This window comes from Passer montanus, unplaced genomic scaffold (genome assembly GCF_014805655.1).
Source record: "Passer montanus isolate IOZ18808 unplaced genomic scaffold, ASM1480565v1 scaffold7, whole genome shotgun sequence".
In the NCBI taxonomy this organism is placed as follows: domain Eukaryota; kingdom Metazoa; phylum Chordata; class Aves; order Passeriformes; family Passeridae; genus Passer; species Passer montanus.
Genome location: NW_024372147.1, coordinates 12,278,048 through 12,295,244, shown reverse-complemented (window position 1 = coordinate 12,295,244; position 17,197 = coordinate 12,278,048). Strand labels below are relative to the sequence as shown.

Genomic DNA, 17,197 nt, shown 5'->3' with positions numbered 1-17,197 from the left:
AATTCTTGTAAAATTAGTCTGATGAAGGTAAGAAAACGTAACTTTATAGTTTCACGAATGTACAACAGTCCTAGTAAATGCAAGTTCAGATGCCAGTGCTGTACACTACTTTAAATGTTTATAAGCCCACTGAAAATCATGGGTAGATTCAAAAGCAGAATTTGAGCACATAAATTTTACAGAATGCTTTGTATAATTTTGTTGCATGCACACACATTCTCAGCAATGCAGAGAAGTGAGCTCAGTGTACATTCAGCAGGAAAGTGAAACTAAAAACATCTTGAGAAATGTCCTTTCAACATAGTCAGGTTTTTTATGACTTAAATCCTGAAGATCAGCCTACAACTGTGCTATTGGTGCATGTTACACACTGTCATAAGAGTTGGGTAGTTCCTATTGTGCAAAGAGGATAGAGCTTTGAGAATCTTTGCAAATTATTGCAATGACCTGCACAAAGATCTCATGTGAGTATAACACTGATAAAATGCAAATTGATGTTTCCTGTATTTCTGGCTGATGGATTGCTGGTTTTTCCCCTATGTTCTTAAATTTTACAACTTATTCTTAAGATTTTTTTTTATTTTCAAATTATTACTGGGATACAGACTCTGATTCTGAATGAAAGTCTGGATAAGTTCCAGATCCTAAAACGCAGATCCATATAATTTCTAATTTCTGATATTTTTAGAAGATGAAATTCTCTTACAACTCTATCTTCTCTCATAGACAAAAGCAGAGGAGTGGTGCTGGTGAGCCTCTTCAGCTTATGCATGAGCATGTAGCTCTTAGTAAATATTTCATCCTGAATTTCAGGAAGGATTTGGATGGACAAAAAAACCCTCTATATATAGTTGTATCTATATATTCCTGTTTCTTTTAGTTGTTACTAACATGCTACCTGCAGGTTGTTTTGATTGTACAGAAAGCCTGGAAACTTTCACCTTCTGCCTCCTAGAAAAAGCACAAGCTATGAAGAGGAGTTCTTTTGTCTCTCTGAGAACTCTTTCTTTCTGTAGAAAAAAAAGAAAAAAAAAATAAAAATTGCAGTGTATATTTTGCCAGAATGTCAGTCTGTATTCAGTAATACTGCTAAGAGCTGAAAGGCTCTGAAAGGTTCTATGATATACACAGCTGCTTTTTAAATGTAACAAAATTTCACCCCAATTCTATCCTAGTATCTATAGAAAAAAAATTTTCAGCCATATTACAATGACTGTATTTGTCATGGAACAAAAAAACTGACAGTGGAAAATTTTCAACAGGTGACAGTTAAGCAATACAGGGAAAGTGAGAATTCACAGACAGTGTGAGCAAAGGAGGAAGTGAGAAATTCTATCTCTTCATCTGAAGGCTGAAGGGAGATGGAGAGCAGACTGAAACGATGCAAATAGGCTGTAACAGGTAAACATCAGGAATAAACCAATCATCCCAACAATAAATTGCCAGTGTGGAGAGGTGGGCAACAAAGGACTGAAACAAGTGAGCGAAAGACAGAAGAAGAACAGCAGGTGAGATGGCATTTGGATAAGGTGGGCTTGAGAGACTGAGAACAAGAGATTATGTCCACAAAATATACTGGGACAGGCTGGGGAAATGGCCTTTGAACAAATTTTAATATGCATGGTTAGGATTTTTTATTATATTCCTGAAATAGAAAAAAAGTACCTTCTTTCTGATGGTATCAGAAAGAGATACCATCTCTTTCTGAGATATGGAACAACTGTAGTTTGTATGAGGATCTAATGCTTGTTTTTGTTTATTCTCTTGCTTATTTTATGACCTAGGATTTCTAAACTTTTATCTTTAATTTTTTTGTTTGTTTCTTTTATTTTTAAACTGGATCCTTCACAGAAAGTAAAATCAGTTTAACCATTTCATGAAGATGTCAAAAATTTGAGTCTTTTTGCACATGTGAGAGTGTTAGAAGAAAGCTGTTGAAAAACTTGCTCCAATTGCAAAATGTACAGAAGGCAGGGGAGTTTCAGTAACAGAAAGAGACAAAAGAAACTATGACTGGGATCATATAATCTTTTGTTGTGTACATAGATGCATGAGAAGATAGTCTCTTTTCTAGCTAATTGAGCATAATACGCCATTTCATGCAGGGAGAGTCAAATGGAGCCAAGTCAGATGCCTGTTAACACAGCTTGATTGCTTTTCATTAAGATGAGTTTTTCATTTTGGATTAATTCCAGAAGGCACTGTCCTGTGCTTAGTATGGGTTCTATTTGCAGTACAATAAGACAGAGAGTGTGGAAGAAGAGTGAGTAGGAAAAGCATAGTCATTCAGAAAACATAGCTGATCTCAGCTCAGTAATGTTGCAGACTCTGTCAGCAGCAGAGCAAAAACATTGAATGTAGGAATGTAGGAGTGAATAGATCAACTGCAATATTGGTATTTCAAATCCGTAATAAAGTCTACCATCTCAACATGTCTCAGGATGCAAGACTACTTGCAAAATCTTGTTTGCAAAGTGCACGGGACAGTTTGTGCGGAGGTGAACACAGGCCAACAGCCTAGCCTGGTGACATTTCCATCCTCCCAGCTCCCAGACGTGGAGTTCAATGTCCTCACTTCCTTCTATGTTTAAGAACACCTGTGTTATACCTGCTAAAACCAAGCAGGATGATATCAGAAGTGCTGCCAATGGGATACCTTGGTCTGCAGGGAAATACAATTCAAAGAAGGGTCTGTCTGCCATAGCCATTAAACATAAAAAGGACCAAGTACCCCTTCCTTAGTCCTTTAATACTTTGATATTCCAGAGTGAAATCTGAGAGATTATTGTGAACCTCTGTGTTGATTAGACTCCTGCTTTAAACCTGGAGGAAAGCCAGTGTGCTTGAAAGTTTGTTTAGCTTTTCCAACTGTTCTGATTATTCTAGTGGAAGTTACAGGTCTACAAAGCTCTCCTTGCTTAATGCTGCTAAATTTCATTATGTAGACACTAAATATCTAAATGTCTACTGTTCTAAATCATCCATTTGCTAGAAAACAAATATTTTAATAGTTGAAACAATGTTTCCAGAAAAGAGTTTTCCATTATTTATTCCACTATATAAGGTCCCTGAATTAGTGACTCTGTCTCTGGTTGTTTTGTTTAGTGAACAGCACAAAGATTTTGTTCGGGATCCTTTGTTAAACTGGTGTTGAGAATAATCACAGAACTACAGAGCTGTAGAATGATTTGTGTTGGAAGGAACCTTTAAAGGTGACCTACTCCAACCCTCCTGCCATGTGCAGGAGCAGTCACAGCAAGGTACTAATCAAAGGTAGCTCCAGAGGATCTTACACTAAGATGCTTCTTTTACTTAAGAAAAACATTATGATCTTTTATGGATGAAAAGAATAGGATTTCATTTACATTACTCAGATGTGGGTTTCAATTGTTATTACAAAGGAGTAGATTGCAAAATATTCTGTGATCTTCATATTCCTTTGCTTAAAATACTTCTTGTAAACTTAACATTATGAACAATGTGAGAGTTTACACTAATGCCAAATCAATCCTAACTATTATGACCAGACTGATGCCAGCCTCAGTTGCCAATGCATTGTGGTGAAAACATACGAGTGTTTTCTGAAAATAGGATCCAGTAAATAACAATGTACACACACCAAAGAGGTCTGTACAAAGCATGGCTCTTAAATGAGCTACCCAAGCTTTTGATCAAGAGCTGCACAGTTTAAGCATGTAGCAGATATTCATATTTTGTCATCTGTTTCAGTTCCTGAGAGCATCTCTATAATATCCAGTCAAGATAAGAACCTTTTCACTTCTGTCTATAGAATGGAATAAAGTCTATACATTATGTTGCAAATTGAATCATGTAGTTGCATGAAGCATAGAGTTTGTACAGTTTGAAGTGGGAATACCGAGTCTAAATTTTCCAAAGGAACAAGAAATATCCTTCTCACTCCTTACACAAGGATTTTGGACAACCACTAGAGATTTCATATAAAGTAAGGCCAAAAATTACCCATTTCTTTGAGACAAGTTTTATAAACCCTCTTGGATAAGTGAGCTGGGACCAGGGCTAAAGTCACAGGCATGATCAACTGAATGAATCAAGAAGAGAAAAACAATATTTAGTTCAATACTAATTTCCATCTTTGATAGAACTACATCAATTTATTATTATTGCCATCTGGATTTCAGTCAGCATTCACTAAGAAAATTTACCAGAATATGTTGCTTGTGGCCCAACGACGTCAAGTATGGGTTTCTATTTTCCATTTTCAGTAAAGCAAACAAGCTGTACAAAAAGAAAACATTATATTCCTCATTTTCCCTGATCATTGTCATACTTTTGTTTTCAGTGGTCCTGTTCAAACTTTTTGTCTTGGGCCCTAAATCTTCATTGAAACTATTACAACTCATAAAAAGCCATGATGATCTTTAGATGTTTGATGTGATGCTTTTTACCACCTCAATTATCCAAGGTTTTTTGGACTTCACTCTTGTAATCACAGAACACTGTGTGATAAGTTGCTTTTTCTTCTGCAGGTTGGTCTGGGAAATGAATTTACTGACTCCATCTGAATTGCTCTTGAAATATCATGCTACTTCTTACTGTTCTCGGACACATATTTTCAATTCCTCACTTTGCTGCAAGAAGCATTAAGTACTAATTTTTATGGCAGAGTGTTCCTTCTTTTATCCCTGTGAATTTGTAACAGGCATATGATGAATACATTTTAGAAGTGGTCTTTTGTTTAACAGAAAAACAAAAGATGTTTGCATAAGCTTAGCATTAGTTAAGACAGTTGTGTACAAGGACTGTTGAAGAGCAGGGCATGACATGTTTTATGAAAAATGGGGAGAACATGAGGGCTATTCTGTAACATCACAAATGGTTAGTAATGCAAGCTCAGAAGAAATCACCTTCCAGATGCTGGTGCAGGCTCTTCTATGGAAGTGTGTCAGAGCCACATGATGAAGTTGCATGGGTAAATTGCACTGAGATTGCACAACAACTTCTTGTCTGCTTGTGACATTATGGAAATAAAGAAGGAGGCCTTCTAATACAGATCCTTGCTGACAAATCCTTGATCTTTCTAATACACATCTGTGCTAAGAGATCTTTGATCTTTCTAATACAGATCCTTCCTGCTTCCCACAAGCATTCTATGACTGCTTTCAGTATCCCAAGTTAAAATGTTCTAATGTTTGGTTTCTTTTGTGTATTTATATTATGTGTAATGCTTTCCTAAAACTAACCCCTCTGGTCAGACAAGATTTACTTGATATGTATATAATTATGACTATCTGCTGGGGCAGATTGTTTATCTTATTTTTACTACTAGTAGTATGCATATTTTAAAAAATCTTATATCCTGCATTAAAAATAAACATGCTCTGCATTCCGAATGTACTCTAAACTATAAAAAGAGAGCAGAATCCCTAAAGTGTCTCACATAAGGTTAATCCAGGGATCTAAATATTGATGTGAAATATTGTTTCATTCTTCATTCAGTTCTTTCCCTTCTGTCAATCTTCTGATAGGTAAGCTGTGTAGAGAAGTGAGCATAGTAGGAGACTGAGGATAGTAAATAGTAACAGTCTTTACTTCTGCATCTGGAAAATAGAGATACTGATGGTGTTTATTAGCTCCTTTCTCACACAGCCATAGTAGTTATGATTCATCACGCATTAAATAGTGATGGACTCTGTCCTCTGATAAAGGTAACTAGCTTTCATTTACATCTAATAAGTCTGCTTACAGTAGTTTGCATATAAACCTTTATTTGTGACATCAAATCAAAAAGTCCCATAATTTTGGCTGCTAACTTGCTAAGGCTTGACCCTCACTTTCCAAGATTGAAAGCTCAAGTGTAGAAGCAATGAGAGAAATGCAGCACCTGAGAAAATTGGAACCAGAATGTTTCAAGCTGAGCCCACAAAAAAATAGGGAAGTAAAATTAAACCCCTCCTCCAGTAAGTCTAGCTCTGGGGAAGCATAAAATTGCTCCTTCTCTTCTCTACTTCCTTGTAGCTTATTTCTGCATCTTATACACTATATTTTTCAGATTATACTGCATGTTAACAATCTTTATTCAAAGTAATTCTTCTGTCTTTTCTATTATCTCATTAGTTTTGCTATAAATTTTGCCCCTGGTGCTTCTTTGTTGTTTGGGGATTTTTCCTCTTTTTAGTTATGTTGATCTGTATACAATAGTATGAAAAATATGTGATAGTTTGCTTGCTACTGGAACACAAATACACTCACTCTAAAACTGTACTTTATCCTTTTGCATTATTCCAGGGCTGATGGTTTACTGTCAGTAATACAAGGTGATTTGTACACGTCAGACATTGCTGAGTGAGGTGAAAGAATAGCAGCAGTAAGTCTTCATTCTAATCCTTTCTGAAGCAAACTTCAATTTATCCATCCTGAGATTTCCACTGCATCACAGTGTGTTCCAAGTATTGCCTGGTCTTTAGGTTTAAGGCAATAGGAAACTGCAAAATACCCCATGTAAAGCCAAGCTGAAACAAAAGCAGGGTTAAAAATCTTGTAATCTGGATCATGTGTTAGTGCAGACAGTTATAAAATCTGCTTGTGTTTGTTCATGAATCTCTCCTACATTGAGAGATTCATGAACAAACACAAGCAGATTTTGAAGAAGATTGAGATTGAGAAGTCAATTGCAATTGATTAGTATTTGTGGATAGTAAAAAATATAAAAGCATTTCCCTGTCAGTCTATTTGAAACTGCCTGCGAGCTACAGATCCTGAAAATGTCATGACTGAGGTTGTGGAAATGTTTCGTTTCTCTTTATTGCCACTGGTTCATTGCCATTGGTTCATATTCTTTGTGTGTGCATGAGTTGCTCTAATACAGATTTTCCTTGTTTCTGCTAGTAGCCTAGTGTTTGTTTCTGTTTTTGCTGTTTATGAGCTGTGATGGATTTTAAATGCTAGCATGGCTCTGATCTGCCTCAGCAGAAGGTAATTGTTGCAAGTTCCAATGCAATTCTTCTTTTGTTTCAGATCTACCTGAGAAAATGTTCCAAATCCTCACAATACTATTGCTGGAAACACAGCTCTCCATGGTCTCAGGTAAGAGAGAAACTGCCTTTCAGTTCCACTAGCAGAGCTAATGCAGCTTTTAGTATGTGGGCTTCAACACCTCCAGCAATACTTGCAGGAATGGTCAGTAATGTCTGGAGCCTCTGCTTTCCATCTTATAGAAGGTACTGACACTGACTGAGCAGAGGATAGGTGTCTGTCACTTTCCAGAGTCAGGCTTCCTTAACAAATTGTGTATTGGCAGCTGAGATATCCAGCATCAGTGGCATGGCTGTGAGAAGGAGAATGACCAAAGTGACCAATGTCCACTGGGAAGCATAACAATCTCAGTGTGCGATGGCGTGTAGTGAAATCACTGGTGTTCCCCTGTCCATGCCTGTAGCAGAAGCAGCTTGGCTAAAACCCAAAAGGAGCTTGCACTTTTTCACATAATTTTCTCCCTTGCTACAGCTGTATTACAGTGAATAAAAAAAACATCGCTAAGAAGAACCTCGCAATGCTAAAGTTTCCCTGTAAGTATTTCAGAGACATATAAAACAAAAAGAATGCCTAAAGAGTTGCACAGACTTCTCTTTGCAATGTCTCTGCCAACACTTCCAAGTGCTCCTGAATTGTCAACCAATAAATAGCACATCCAATATGGAAAGTAGTAACAAAGTATACTGAATGATGTATTAGAAATAACTCTGCCATATCAAGTACACTTTAAAATGGCAACCTATTCATAACAATATTAATTTTGGATTGGGTGAATAGTTAAGATTTTTTTGATATATTTTCTGTAATACTGTTGCATGTATCTGTGAAAATGCAAGCTCAAATGATACCCACATGGTTCCAGGTTTGTGGAGACTGCAATTGCTACATAGCAATTTTGAGCTATACACATTTATCCAGTTTCACAGGAACAACACTGGTATTTCTTTTTGTGAACAATAGTGACATTAAATTTACAATTTCCACAATTAATTGTTGCTTGAACTACAATCTTAGGACTGTAAGAGAGCATATCATAGTTTGATAAAAATGGTCCCTGTGTAACCACTGGCCTAGCTTTAAGTTACTCATAAAATGCAAAAAAAAACCCCAAAAACAAACAAAACCCACCATCAAAAACTAGGTAATTCTGCCCTCATCTTTCAGATTCTGTAATCAATACAGAATATCGATGATTTGCTATAATTACTATGTGGTAAAAATATTATTGTGAATGTGAACAAAAAATGCTTATAACTTTTCGTCAAATCATATATTCTTGACTATCTGCACACAGTATACTATTTGTACACTATCTGACACAGTTTTGTCCAGCTTTAAAGAAAATCAGAACATATTTTGATGAAACAAATGAAACTGTTCTCTTTTCCTCACACAGCTTTATTTACAGTTGAAGTTCCTCAACAGCTCTACACTGCGGAATATGGGAGCAATGTGACCATGGAATGCAGATTCCCTGTGAATGGCTCTGTGGATCTAGGACTCCTGACTGTTGTTTGGGAGCAGAAAAGGCAGGGCTCATTGAAATCAAAAGAGGTGTACACATTCCGCAATGGGAAGGCACTCCATCCATCTCAACATCCTGATTACATAGGAAGAGCATCACTTCTGCACAGTGAACTGAAGTTGGGACGAGCCATCCTCCAGATCACTAGTGTTAAGATAACAGATGCAGGATCATACCTTTGTCTCATTGACTACCAGGGCGTGGACTACAAGTACATTGCTTTGGAAGTAAGAGGTGAGTGGTTAAATTAAAGGTAATTGTATATTCATTGAGATGTCTCTACTACATTCCTACAGGCTTGTAGAAATTGGTTAATCTGAAGGAATTTGTAGCTAGTTGTTCCATCAAGACTTTGTAGTCATCTCCCAGCTGAACCAAAGCAGTTGTCCTAGTAGTGGCTAGCCTTTCAACAGCTGAGCTCCTCCAGGGGCATCTGGTGCTGGGAAGGGACAGCATCTGTTTTCCTTCCATCCTTCTTTCTACAGCCTTCTTCTGTGCCATCACCTCCGTCCTCTCCATTGATCCTCTTGTTGGGCCACCCTCTGGTTATTCCAAAAAGTTTCTCAGAGATGCTTTGATATACTTATGAATCCTGCTGCAATGACCCAAGTGGCTGGGGATTCCCTAAGACTGCACTTCCCACAGCAAGGACATGTGATTTTCTGTGTCCATTGAAGCCAAATGGGCATTAGTAATAAAGGTATTTGTTAATGGAAATTATGACAGACCAGATCTTTGAAAGATTTTTGGTGTTTCTCACTAACTGCACGTCTGTGTGATGCAAGACAGAATTAATTTCCCACCCAGATATTTAAATAAAAATATTTATCAAATGCAAAAATGGACACAGACATTCTCAAGACCCACATTAGTTCCTATGAAAAGTCAATATTTTTCTAATATGATGAAAATATTACACTGTTTATAAGCTATGAAATCAGGTTTTGAAGTGGCATATTCTAAAAGTGAAAATAACAGTCCCATAAGATTCCACTTATCTCTTCTGTCTTAATAAATCACACATTTAGTGTCAACTGCTGCCCTATATAAAGTACTGGAGTATGTTCTTTTGCTGTAGGCATGGTAAGGATTGAATAATCCATTTTGCATTGTTCTACAAAACGACCTTCATAATTTTAAATACGTGTTCCACAGATATAGCCAGAGACAATACATAGCATTAAAAGGAAACAGGGAAAGTGAAGTGAGAAAATGACTATTGTTGCATACAAGAATTTCACTCAACAACTTCTCATGCAGCATCTTACAAGAGAATAAACACTCAAGTAATGAGAATACCAGGTGAAGAAAAGTTTGTTTTTATGTGCCAGTCAGAAGGCTTTCCTCTGGCAGAGGTTTTCTGGCAAAATGAGAACCTCAATCTCAGTGGATCTGCAAATACCACCTATACACTGACTGCAGATGGCCTCTACAATGTCACCACCACCCTGACATTCAAACCAAATATGAGAGAAAACTACACGTGTGTCTTCTGGAACAAAGAACTGAATGGAGAAACTTCAGCTCACTTTTCCCCTTTAGGTTCGTATGACCTTGAACTTGTACATGACAGTGTTCATCATGTGTTATGCTCCATCACTGGAGTTCAGTTCTAGAAATCAGTGTCATATTAATTCTTGATAAACAGTACAAGTCAGTATTATTTATGTCTTTGAAGTCAGCTAGCTTCCATTCCAACAAACCAGTCTGTATTTTTCTGTATATTTTAATTTTAGAATAGATTTCCTTATTTTCCTACCAATACAGAGGGAATTTTTTCATCTGCATGGGCATCTTCCCTGATAGTTTCTTCTTAATTGTTCTATCTAGTTGTCTACCTTGACTTCAGCAAGGCTTTTGACACTGTCACCCATAGTATCCTCAAGGGTAAGCTCAGGAAATGTGGGTTAGATTAACAGCATCAAGAACTGGTAAATTACAGAGTCCAGAAGGTCATGATCAGAGGAATAGAATCGAGATGGAAGCCTGCTGTCAGTGGCATTCCCTAAGGATCAATACTGGGTCCAGTCTTATTCAATTTATCAACAACCTGGACAAAGGTTTGCTGGTGACACTGCTGGGTGCAGTAGCTGATCCACCTGAAGGCTCTGCTGCCATTCCACGGACCTTGATTAGCTGGAGGGTTGGGCAGAGAGAAACCTAGTGAGGTTCAGCTGAGGGTAACGTTCTGCACCTGGGGAGGAATTGCTGCACATGCCAGCACAGGCTGGGGCTGACCTCTGTGAAGTGGTTCTGCAGAGAAGGACCTAGGAGTCCTGGCAGACAAAAAGCTCTCCCTGAGCCAGCCAAGAAAGCTAATGTTATCCTAGGGCACATTAGGAAGAGCATTGCCAGCAGGCTGAGCCAGATGCTCCTGCCCCTTTACTCAGCAGTAGTGAGGGCATATCTGGAGTGCTGTGCCCAGTGCTGTGCTCAGTTCTGGGCTCCTCAGGACACGAGCGAGAAGGAGGGTTCAGCAATGATGAACAAGGATGATGAGGGCTCTGAAGCATCTCTCTTTGAGGAGACAGTTTAGTTTGGAGAAGACTGAGAGGAGGTCTCATCAATATATAAAAATATTTCAAAGGCAGATGCCAATAGGATGGTGCCAGACTCAAATGCCATACAAATAAAAGATTTGACTGGCTTTTTTTAAGGCTTTTCACAGTAATATTTCAGGACAAATTATTAATAAGTGTAAATCACTATGTTGATAAATTTTAAAAATCTTTTGTTCAGTCAGAGCAAGACTGAAGAAACAGAACCAATACTTTGATAAAAAATGCCTGTTTTGTAAGTTATAAATTTATTCTCTTTAATGTTTTTAACAGCTTTAACGAGTACACAGTATAGTGGACAAAAATTCCTGATATCTTTAATCATCCCCACATGTGTGACTGTAGCTGTCCTTCTCTCTGCACTAATAATATTTCAGAAGAGAAAATCATTCAAGAATGAGCAACCCAAAAAAGGTACATTTTACTTCGGATAGTGAAACTTTTTACTATTTCTTTACTTTTTTCTATGAACAACCTTCAAGAAATTTTAATAAGGCACACTCGCATGTCACGCTTTATTTCCAGATTACAAGAGGAGAGAAAAGGAGATCTTGGGTTTTATTGAGTTGGGTTTCATTTCCTTATTGTGTTACCTGTGTGAGACAAGGTGTATGGAAAGATACATTTTTAAAGCTAACCAGTTAGTATTCTGTACAGAGCACAAACAAACTTTACCTTGCATCAGGAGGACAGTAAAAGCATAGTTTGAGCAGTGTTTTCTTCATAGCTACAAAGACACTGTGGCTACAGTATACTACACAGAATTTTTATTTTCCAACACCACTGTGGGTCTATAACTAAGTGTCATACAGGACTACCACAGCATTTCCTTCCTTGTTTGCACGTGCAGTAGTACAAAACTAATAAAGCAAACACACTATTATTCTAGTATTTTCTTGCACATGAACAGACTCCATTAAACCAGACTGTATGTATTTATAGTCAAGAAAAAAGTCTTAACATTATGATTTCAGAATTTGATTCAAGTTTTGTAAAGTTTTTGATTCAAGTTTTGTAAAAGAAAAGAAGTTTATTTATTGTATATGATTTAATAACTTACAGCTCAGTTTAATGCAAAGATTTGTTCAATAGTTATAGTTACAATACAGTTTCTTTCAAATCTAGAAATGTTTAAGCTAAATTTGTATATATTTACTTTAACAGACAGGAAAAGAAAACTGAATCCTAATGCAAAGGATGAGAACAGTAAGTCATAGGCAATTTTTAAAATTTACATTTACAGATTTTTCCTTCTTACATCTAAAATCTTAAAAAATACATAGATTGAAACCTAAATAATGTTACATCAGAATATAGGGTAGTTTTGAGGTTAAATTATTTTATTCTTGAGTTTTTTAAAAATGCAATTTCTAAAGATTTGACTTTCTCTTGGGCAATGTAAAAATTTATAAATACTGGTTCCCTTTCACTAGGTACCAATAGCTTTCTTGCACCACTCAGCACACACCTCTGTATACTACCTGGGATTCTAATAGTCTTGGCTGACAAGGATACTCATAGAAAGCTGTTTTGTTTGGACAGCATAAAGATTTTTGTGGCAACAGTCTGTTATACTTTTGGATCAGGATACAGGTTTTAACAACCAATAAAATGATACCTCATTTATCTGGAATATTATATCATGTCCTACATTACTTCTTGTCCTATGAGAATCTGACTTGCCTAGATATCCAGAAATTTTACATTTCAGAGAGAAGATAGTACCTAAAAAACTGTCAGGATGCATCTAACTGTTCCATACTAAAATTGAACTGAAAAATAAAAAAATACCACCATGGAAAATGATAAATCAATGACAGGGAAAATCTTAATACACTTACTGATATAAATCAATTTTGTCACCTAGAGATAACAGTTTGACAGGCTAATGCATTGTGATGCAAAGGCTGTGGCCAGTGTTAGGTACAGAGGTACTTGGTTTAGCCATAATTCCTTGCTGTCCAAGCAGACCCTCACATTGTGTATTGAGGTCAGCCCTGAGGCTGCCAAGGAGCACAAATGGAGTAACACTGTGATGCAGATAACGAAGTGAACAGAGAAACTCAGGGCTTTTCCAAGGACAGGATTTCTTTGAGAATCCACCCATGTTTCTCACTGCTAAAAAAATACATGAAGAAGTCACCAGCTTAAAAAATAAATTTTGTAGGTGAAACCTAGAGACTGGATGAAGAGGGCAGGAATTCACTGATTTCCAAATCACCTCAGATTGTCATGTTTGCATCTGAACAGTGTTTGATCCACTGCCATCAGTAGATATTTCAATTGAAACAACATTTTCAGAAAGACACTTTCACCTTCCAGAAACCTTGCTGCAGTCAAAGTCTCATTCTTATTTTTCATGTGACAGTGTGAAACTTTAGTGTATGGCATCATGTCATGCACTAATGAACACAAGCTCAAGGCAAGCAGCATTCTGGAGAACAGCGTTGGTGCATGTCTGGACATCATTCCAGTGCATATTGTCCGAGCATAGCTTGGCTTCCCCTGGCTTTTTGTATTACTTTTGTATTTTTCTTTTGTATTTGTATTTTGTAGCCTCTTCTGTGCACTTAGTGAAATGAAGAAATTAAAGGAGACAAGGCCACTCTTTGCGGTTTTACTTCTTCATTTTAATGACAAAAAAACTTTGTCTTACTTGCAACATGCAGTAAGTCAGATGACAAACATTTATATTTCTCAGCATTGGATATTTTTAAGAAACCCTGGAAAGAACCTTTTTTCCATGATGAGTAGGTAGTTGAAGCATAAAAGCCACAGATACTTTACCACAGTGCCTTGGAAATGACCCATACAGTCCTGGTTACAGGAACAAGGACTGTTAATGCTAAGTTTTAACTTACAGCTCAAGCTGTATCAGAATTGAATATGTAGGACATTTAAACTCATCACTGAAGTCCCAGTTCTGCACTCTTTTAATCACACGCACATATTTACTGACAATAATTTCCATGGATTGGTAATCTAAACAGATTTCAGTTTTGTTATTCATTTATATGGTTGAAAGTGAGTGATAGCTTTGTTATAATAGAAACTTCAGAATTTGCACTACAGATAAAAGAGATAATTTTTCCTCAGAAAAGATTGCAGCAGATGTTCTTGTAAATTATTACAGCTTTAAGGAGCAATTGTAACTTCAGCACGATCTAGGAGACTGAGTTTTCACTCTTTACCACTCAGTTGTTAAAATAAGGCTTTTTATTTTCTTAAATCACTGCAGATTTTAAAACTAATACTATTGCATTTTCTTTCTTTAAGGTGATGATTTTAACTCTCAGACTGAGGCTTTATACTTGTCAACTGTCACAGCTTCAAGAGACTGTGGGAGTGCGGGTCTGTGAAAATTCTTCATCTTACATGCCATAATTTGAACTTTTACCACTGGTTTTTGGGGACTTCAAAAGAAAATTACAGCACTTTAGCCTTAGGATAAACAGTGAACTCACGGGGATGTATTTGCACTGCAGCGATGGAAAGCTATGCCTCCTCAGATACCATATCTTCTTGAAGTTACTGAGAACTATGCTGTCACGAAATGTGGTTTACCACTGTGGAGAGGTCAGCTGAGTGCCTTTGATACACTTTACTTTTGGACTTACTGTTGCTCAAGGGATTTTTGTTTAAGAATCAGCTGAGTGCTTTTGACACACTTTACTTTTGGACTTACTGTTGCTCAAGGGATTTTTGTTTAAGAATGCCTTTATCAACTATTCCAGTCTCAGGAATTGTGCTTGGAGTCAAAAATCTTGTGGAATTTGAATAAAAGCTGTAAATGCTATCTTATGTCAATTATCTTTCTGGTAGAAACATCATTACATGCCCATATCCCATTTCCAAATTTTCTAACACATTAAACTGGGTATTACTACAAGTACCCACTCACATCATTGTAGCCACTCATATAACTTGTATCATTGCAACATCTAGAACATATTTCATATCACAAGAACAATCAGAGGTTGAAATTAAAGCAAAGGACAGACCAAAAAAAACCCACTCAATATTAGCAATAAATCAACATTATATGGCATAAGAGAATTTTCATGTGTATATAAAATCGCACAAGTCAGGTAAAAAACCATGAACTGTGATACTATGCTACATGACAGTAAAAAAGTTTCAAATTTGACTGATTATTCAACAGAATTTTCTTTAGGAGGAATTTGGAAACAAAAGTGAAAATGAAGCTCAGACAGATTTCTGCACTGGTTATTTTTAAACAGTAATTTTGCCTTTGTTCAGATGAAGAAGTGAGTCTTTTCTATGCCAGGTTGGTCTGCTTCCTAATATTGGAATGCCAGATTGGGAAAAACATCCAAAATGGAAAAACTTTGCCTCTTCGTCAGTCATGAGATAGTGAAGTAAGGGCACTGGGTAAGATCTGTCATATTGTTTTGAAAGACCAGTGGCCATGGTAAGCTGTTTTCTACTAAAATAGATGTAACAAGATTGAAGAAAGGTATTCACATGGAAGCTATTTCTGCTATAATCCTGCTTTTAGAAGAGTTCCACTGCTTGAAGTTTTTGGATAGCACTTGCTCTGAATTTGGATGGGAACTGCTCCTCCAGTGTCACTTTGCAGCTATTTATTCCAGCAAAAAGTGGACCTACAGTGCTGCTATGAGACCAGAACATCAGTATTCACCCTCTCTTGTTTCACCAGGACAGGTGATTTTAAAAAGCAGGACTGCCATTGATTTTACTTGTGGAGGACAAAAACTAATCTCTCTCTGACATCATCTGTAATTTAATATCTATGTATTGCATCTTTAATTACCCATTTGTAGCCATTGGATTCAGCTGAGACAAATCTGCACTAGGCTTGCAATGTCCTATGTCCTTGCTGACATGGCAAATCATGCACATGTCAGAAAATCAGAGGCAGCTTCTTAAAGCATTGGTTAGCTTAATACGGAATAGCAGCTTAGGAACTGCTCTGGCTTGCACCATTTAGCAATATTTAAGGGTCAGTACATAAGGCCAAGCAATTTCTCTCTGTTCCAGATTTGTAGTCTGCTGGGAACTATGAGCCCTTGCTCTTCTATCAGCCATGGTAAAATCTAACCCACTGTGTTCCTGGAAAGAGTTAATTTTGCATTTTTCTATTTATTTTTTTCTGCATGAAGATGAAATGAAAGTAATAAAAAAAGAAATTGATGTGCATGAACATAAATACTGCAGTCTTTGCAATTAGCTTACAGTGGTTATCATTGTTCCTTGCTGAAATGGAATTCATCTTGTCCTTGTTTTATACTGGTGAGTAAATGCTGTCTTGGTGTGAGCAACAAAGAACAAGTGTGGGTAGCATTTCCTGCCCATTTTACAGGCATGGCAAACATTACCCTGCTTTCCCTATTACTGGATTGTACACTGAAAGGTTTCACCTGGCATCCCTAGGCAGAGGCAGCTCAGTTTTCCATAACACTCCTATGCCCCTATCCACTCTATTTCATTATGAATGGAACAATAACATTGTTTACTGCAATAGCTATAAGAATACCTAGAAACATATTTTTGCTCATGAGTTTCTATTTTCACCAGCTCTCGCTGGATGCTTATGAAGCTGTCACATCTGAGTATGTGAAAGTTAGCTTGTCAGCAGCTTGGCCAGTCTACATATGTCTATGAGTTCATGCAAGACTTGTCTTTTACTGTAAACCACTGAGCATATGATACATGTGTGATATGATGAGTCTCTGTTCTTTCTGCTTCACCTACTGTTTTACATGCTGTTATCTCCAAACAGCTAAAGTGAGTTCTCACATACAAACTGTCTGCAAAATGTTTGAAGGTTTTGTATTCTGTTTGACTGGGGTGTTCTCTCTGTGGTTTTTGTTGTTGTTGCTGTTGTTTAGTTTGTTTGCTGGGTAAAAAAAAAAAAAAAAAAAAGGTTGTTGGGGGTTTTTGTTTGGTGTTGTTGTTGTCTTTTTGTTTGGTTTTTTATAGTTTTGAGCTTTACAGCAAAAAAAAAAAAAAAAAAGGTTTTTGTTTGGTGGTGTTGTTGTCTTTTTGTTTGGTTTTTTACAGTTTTGAGCTTTACAGCAAGTCATGGTGTTGTTAGACCATAAAACTACTAGGTATT

The 17,197-nt window shown here is 36.9% G+C and overlaps 1 protein-coding gene across 8 annotated transcripts; it reads left to right on the top strand.

Moving 5' to 3' along the window:
* The first annotated feature begins 419 nt into the window (after positions 1-419).
* LOC120512097 (programmed cell death 1 ligand 2-like) lies at positions 420-16,970 on the top strand. Of its 8 annotated transcripts, XM_039730032.1 has the most exons (10): positions 420-464; positions 1,263-1,508; positions 4,509-4,951; positions 6,268-6,346; positions 6,997-7,065; positions 8,411-8,773; positions 9,800-10,081; positions 11,371-11,511; positions 12,262-12,303; positions 14,374-16,970. In XM_039730032.1, exons 5-10 carry the CDS (start codon positions 7,011-7,013, stop codon positions 14,454-14,456), a joined length of 966 nt encoding a protein of 321 aa, XP_039585966.1. In that variant the 5' UTR covers positions 420-464; positions 1,263-1,508; positions 4,509-4,951; positions 6,268-6,346; positions 6,997-7,010; the 3' UTR covers positions 14,457-16,970. The 8 variants fall into 8 exon arrangements, with proteins under 8 accessions (XP_039585966.1, XP_039585968.1, XP_039585965.1 ...); XM_039730034.1 differs by lacking the exon at positions 4,509-4,951 and having other exon boundaries at positions 1,263-1,401; XM_039730031.1 differs by lacking the exon at positions 4,509-4,951.
* The last annotated feature ends 227 nt before the right edge of the window (positions 16,971-17,197 follow it).

Coding starts and splice junctions, on each gene's coding strand:
- LOC120512097 (XM_039730035.1), top strand. CDS start 7,011: ATGTTCCAAATCCTCACAATACTATTGCTGGAAACACAGCTCTCCATG. Junction 10,082..11,370: donor AGCTCACTTTTCCCCTTTAG/GTTCGTATGACC, acceptor TGTTTTTAACAG/CTTTAACGAGTACACAGTAT. Junction 11,512..12,261: donor GAATGAGCAACCCAAAAAAG/GTACATTTTACT, acceptor TTACTTTAACAG/ACAGGAAAAGAAAACTGAAT.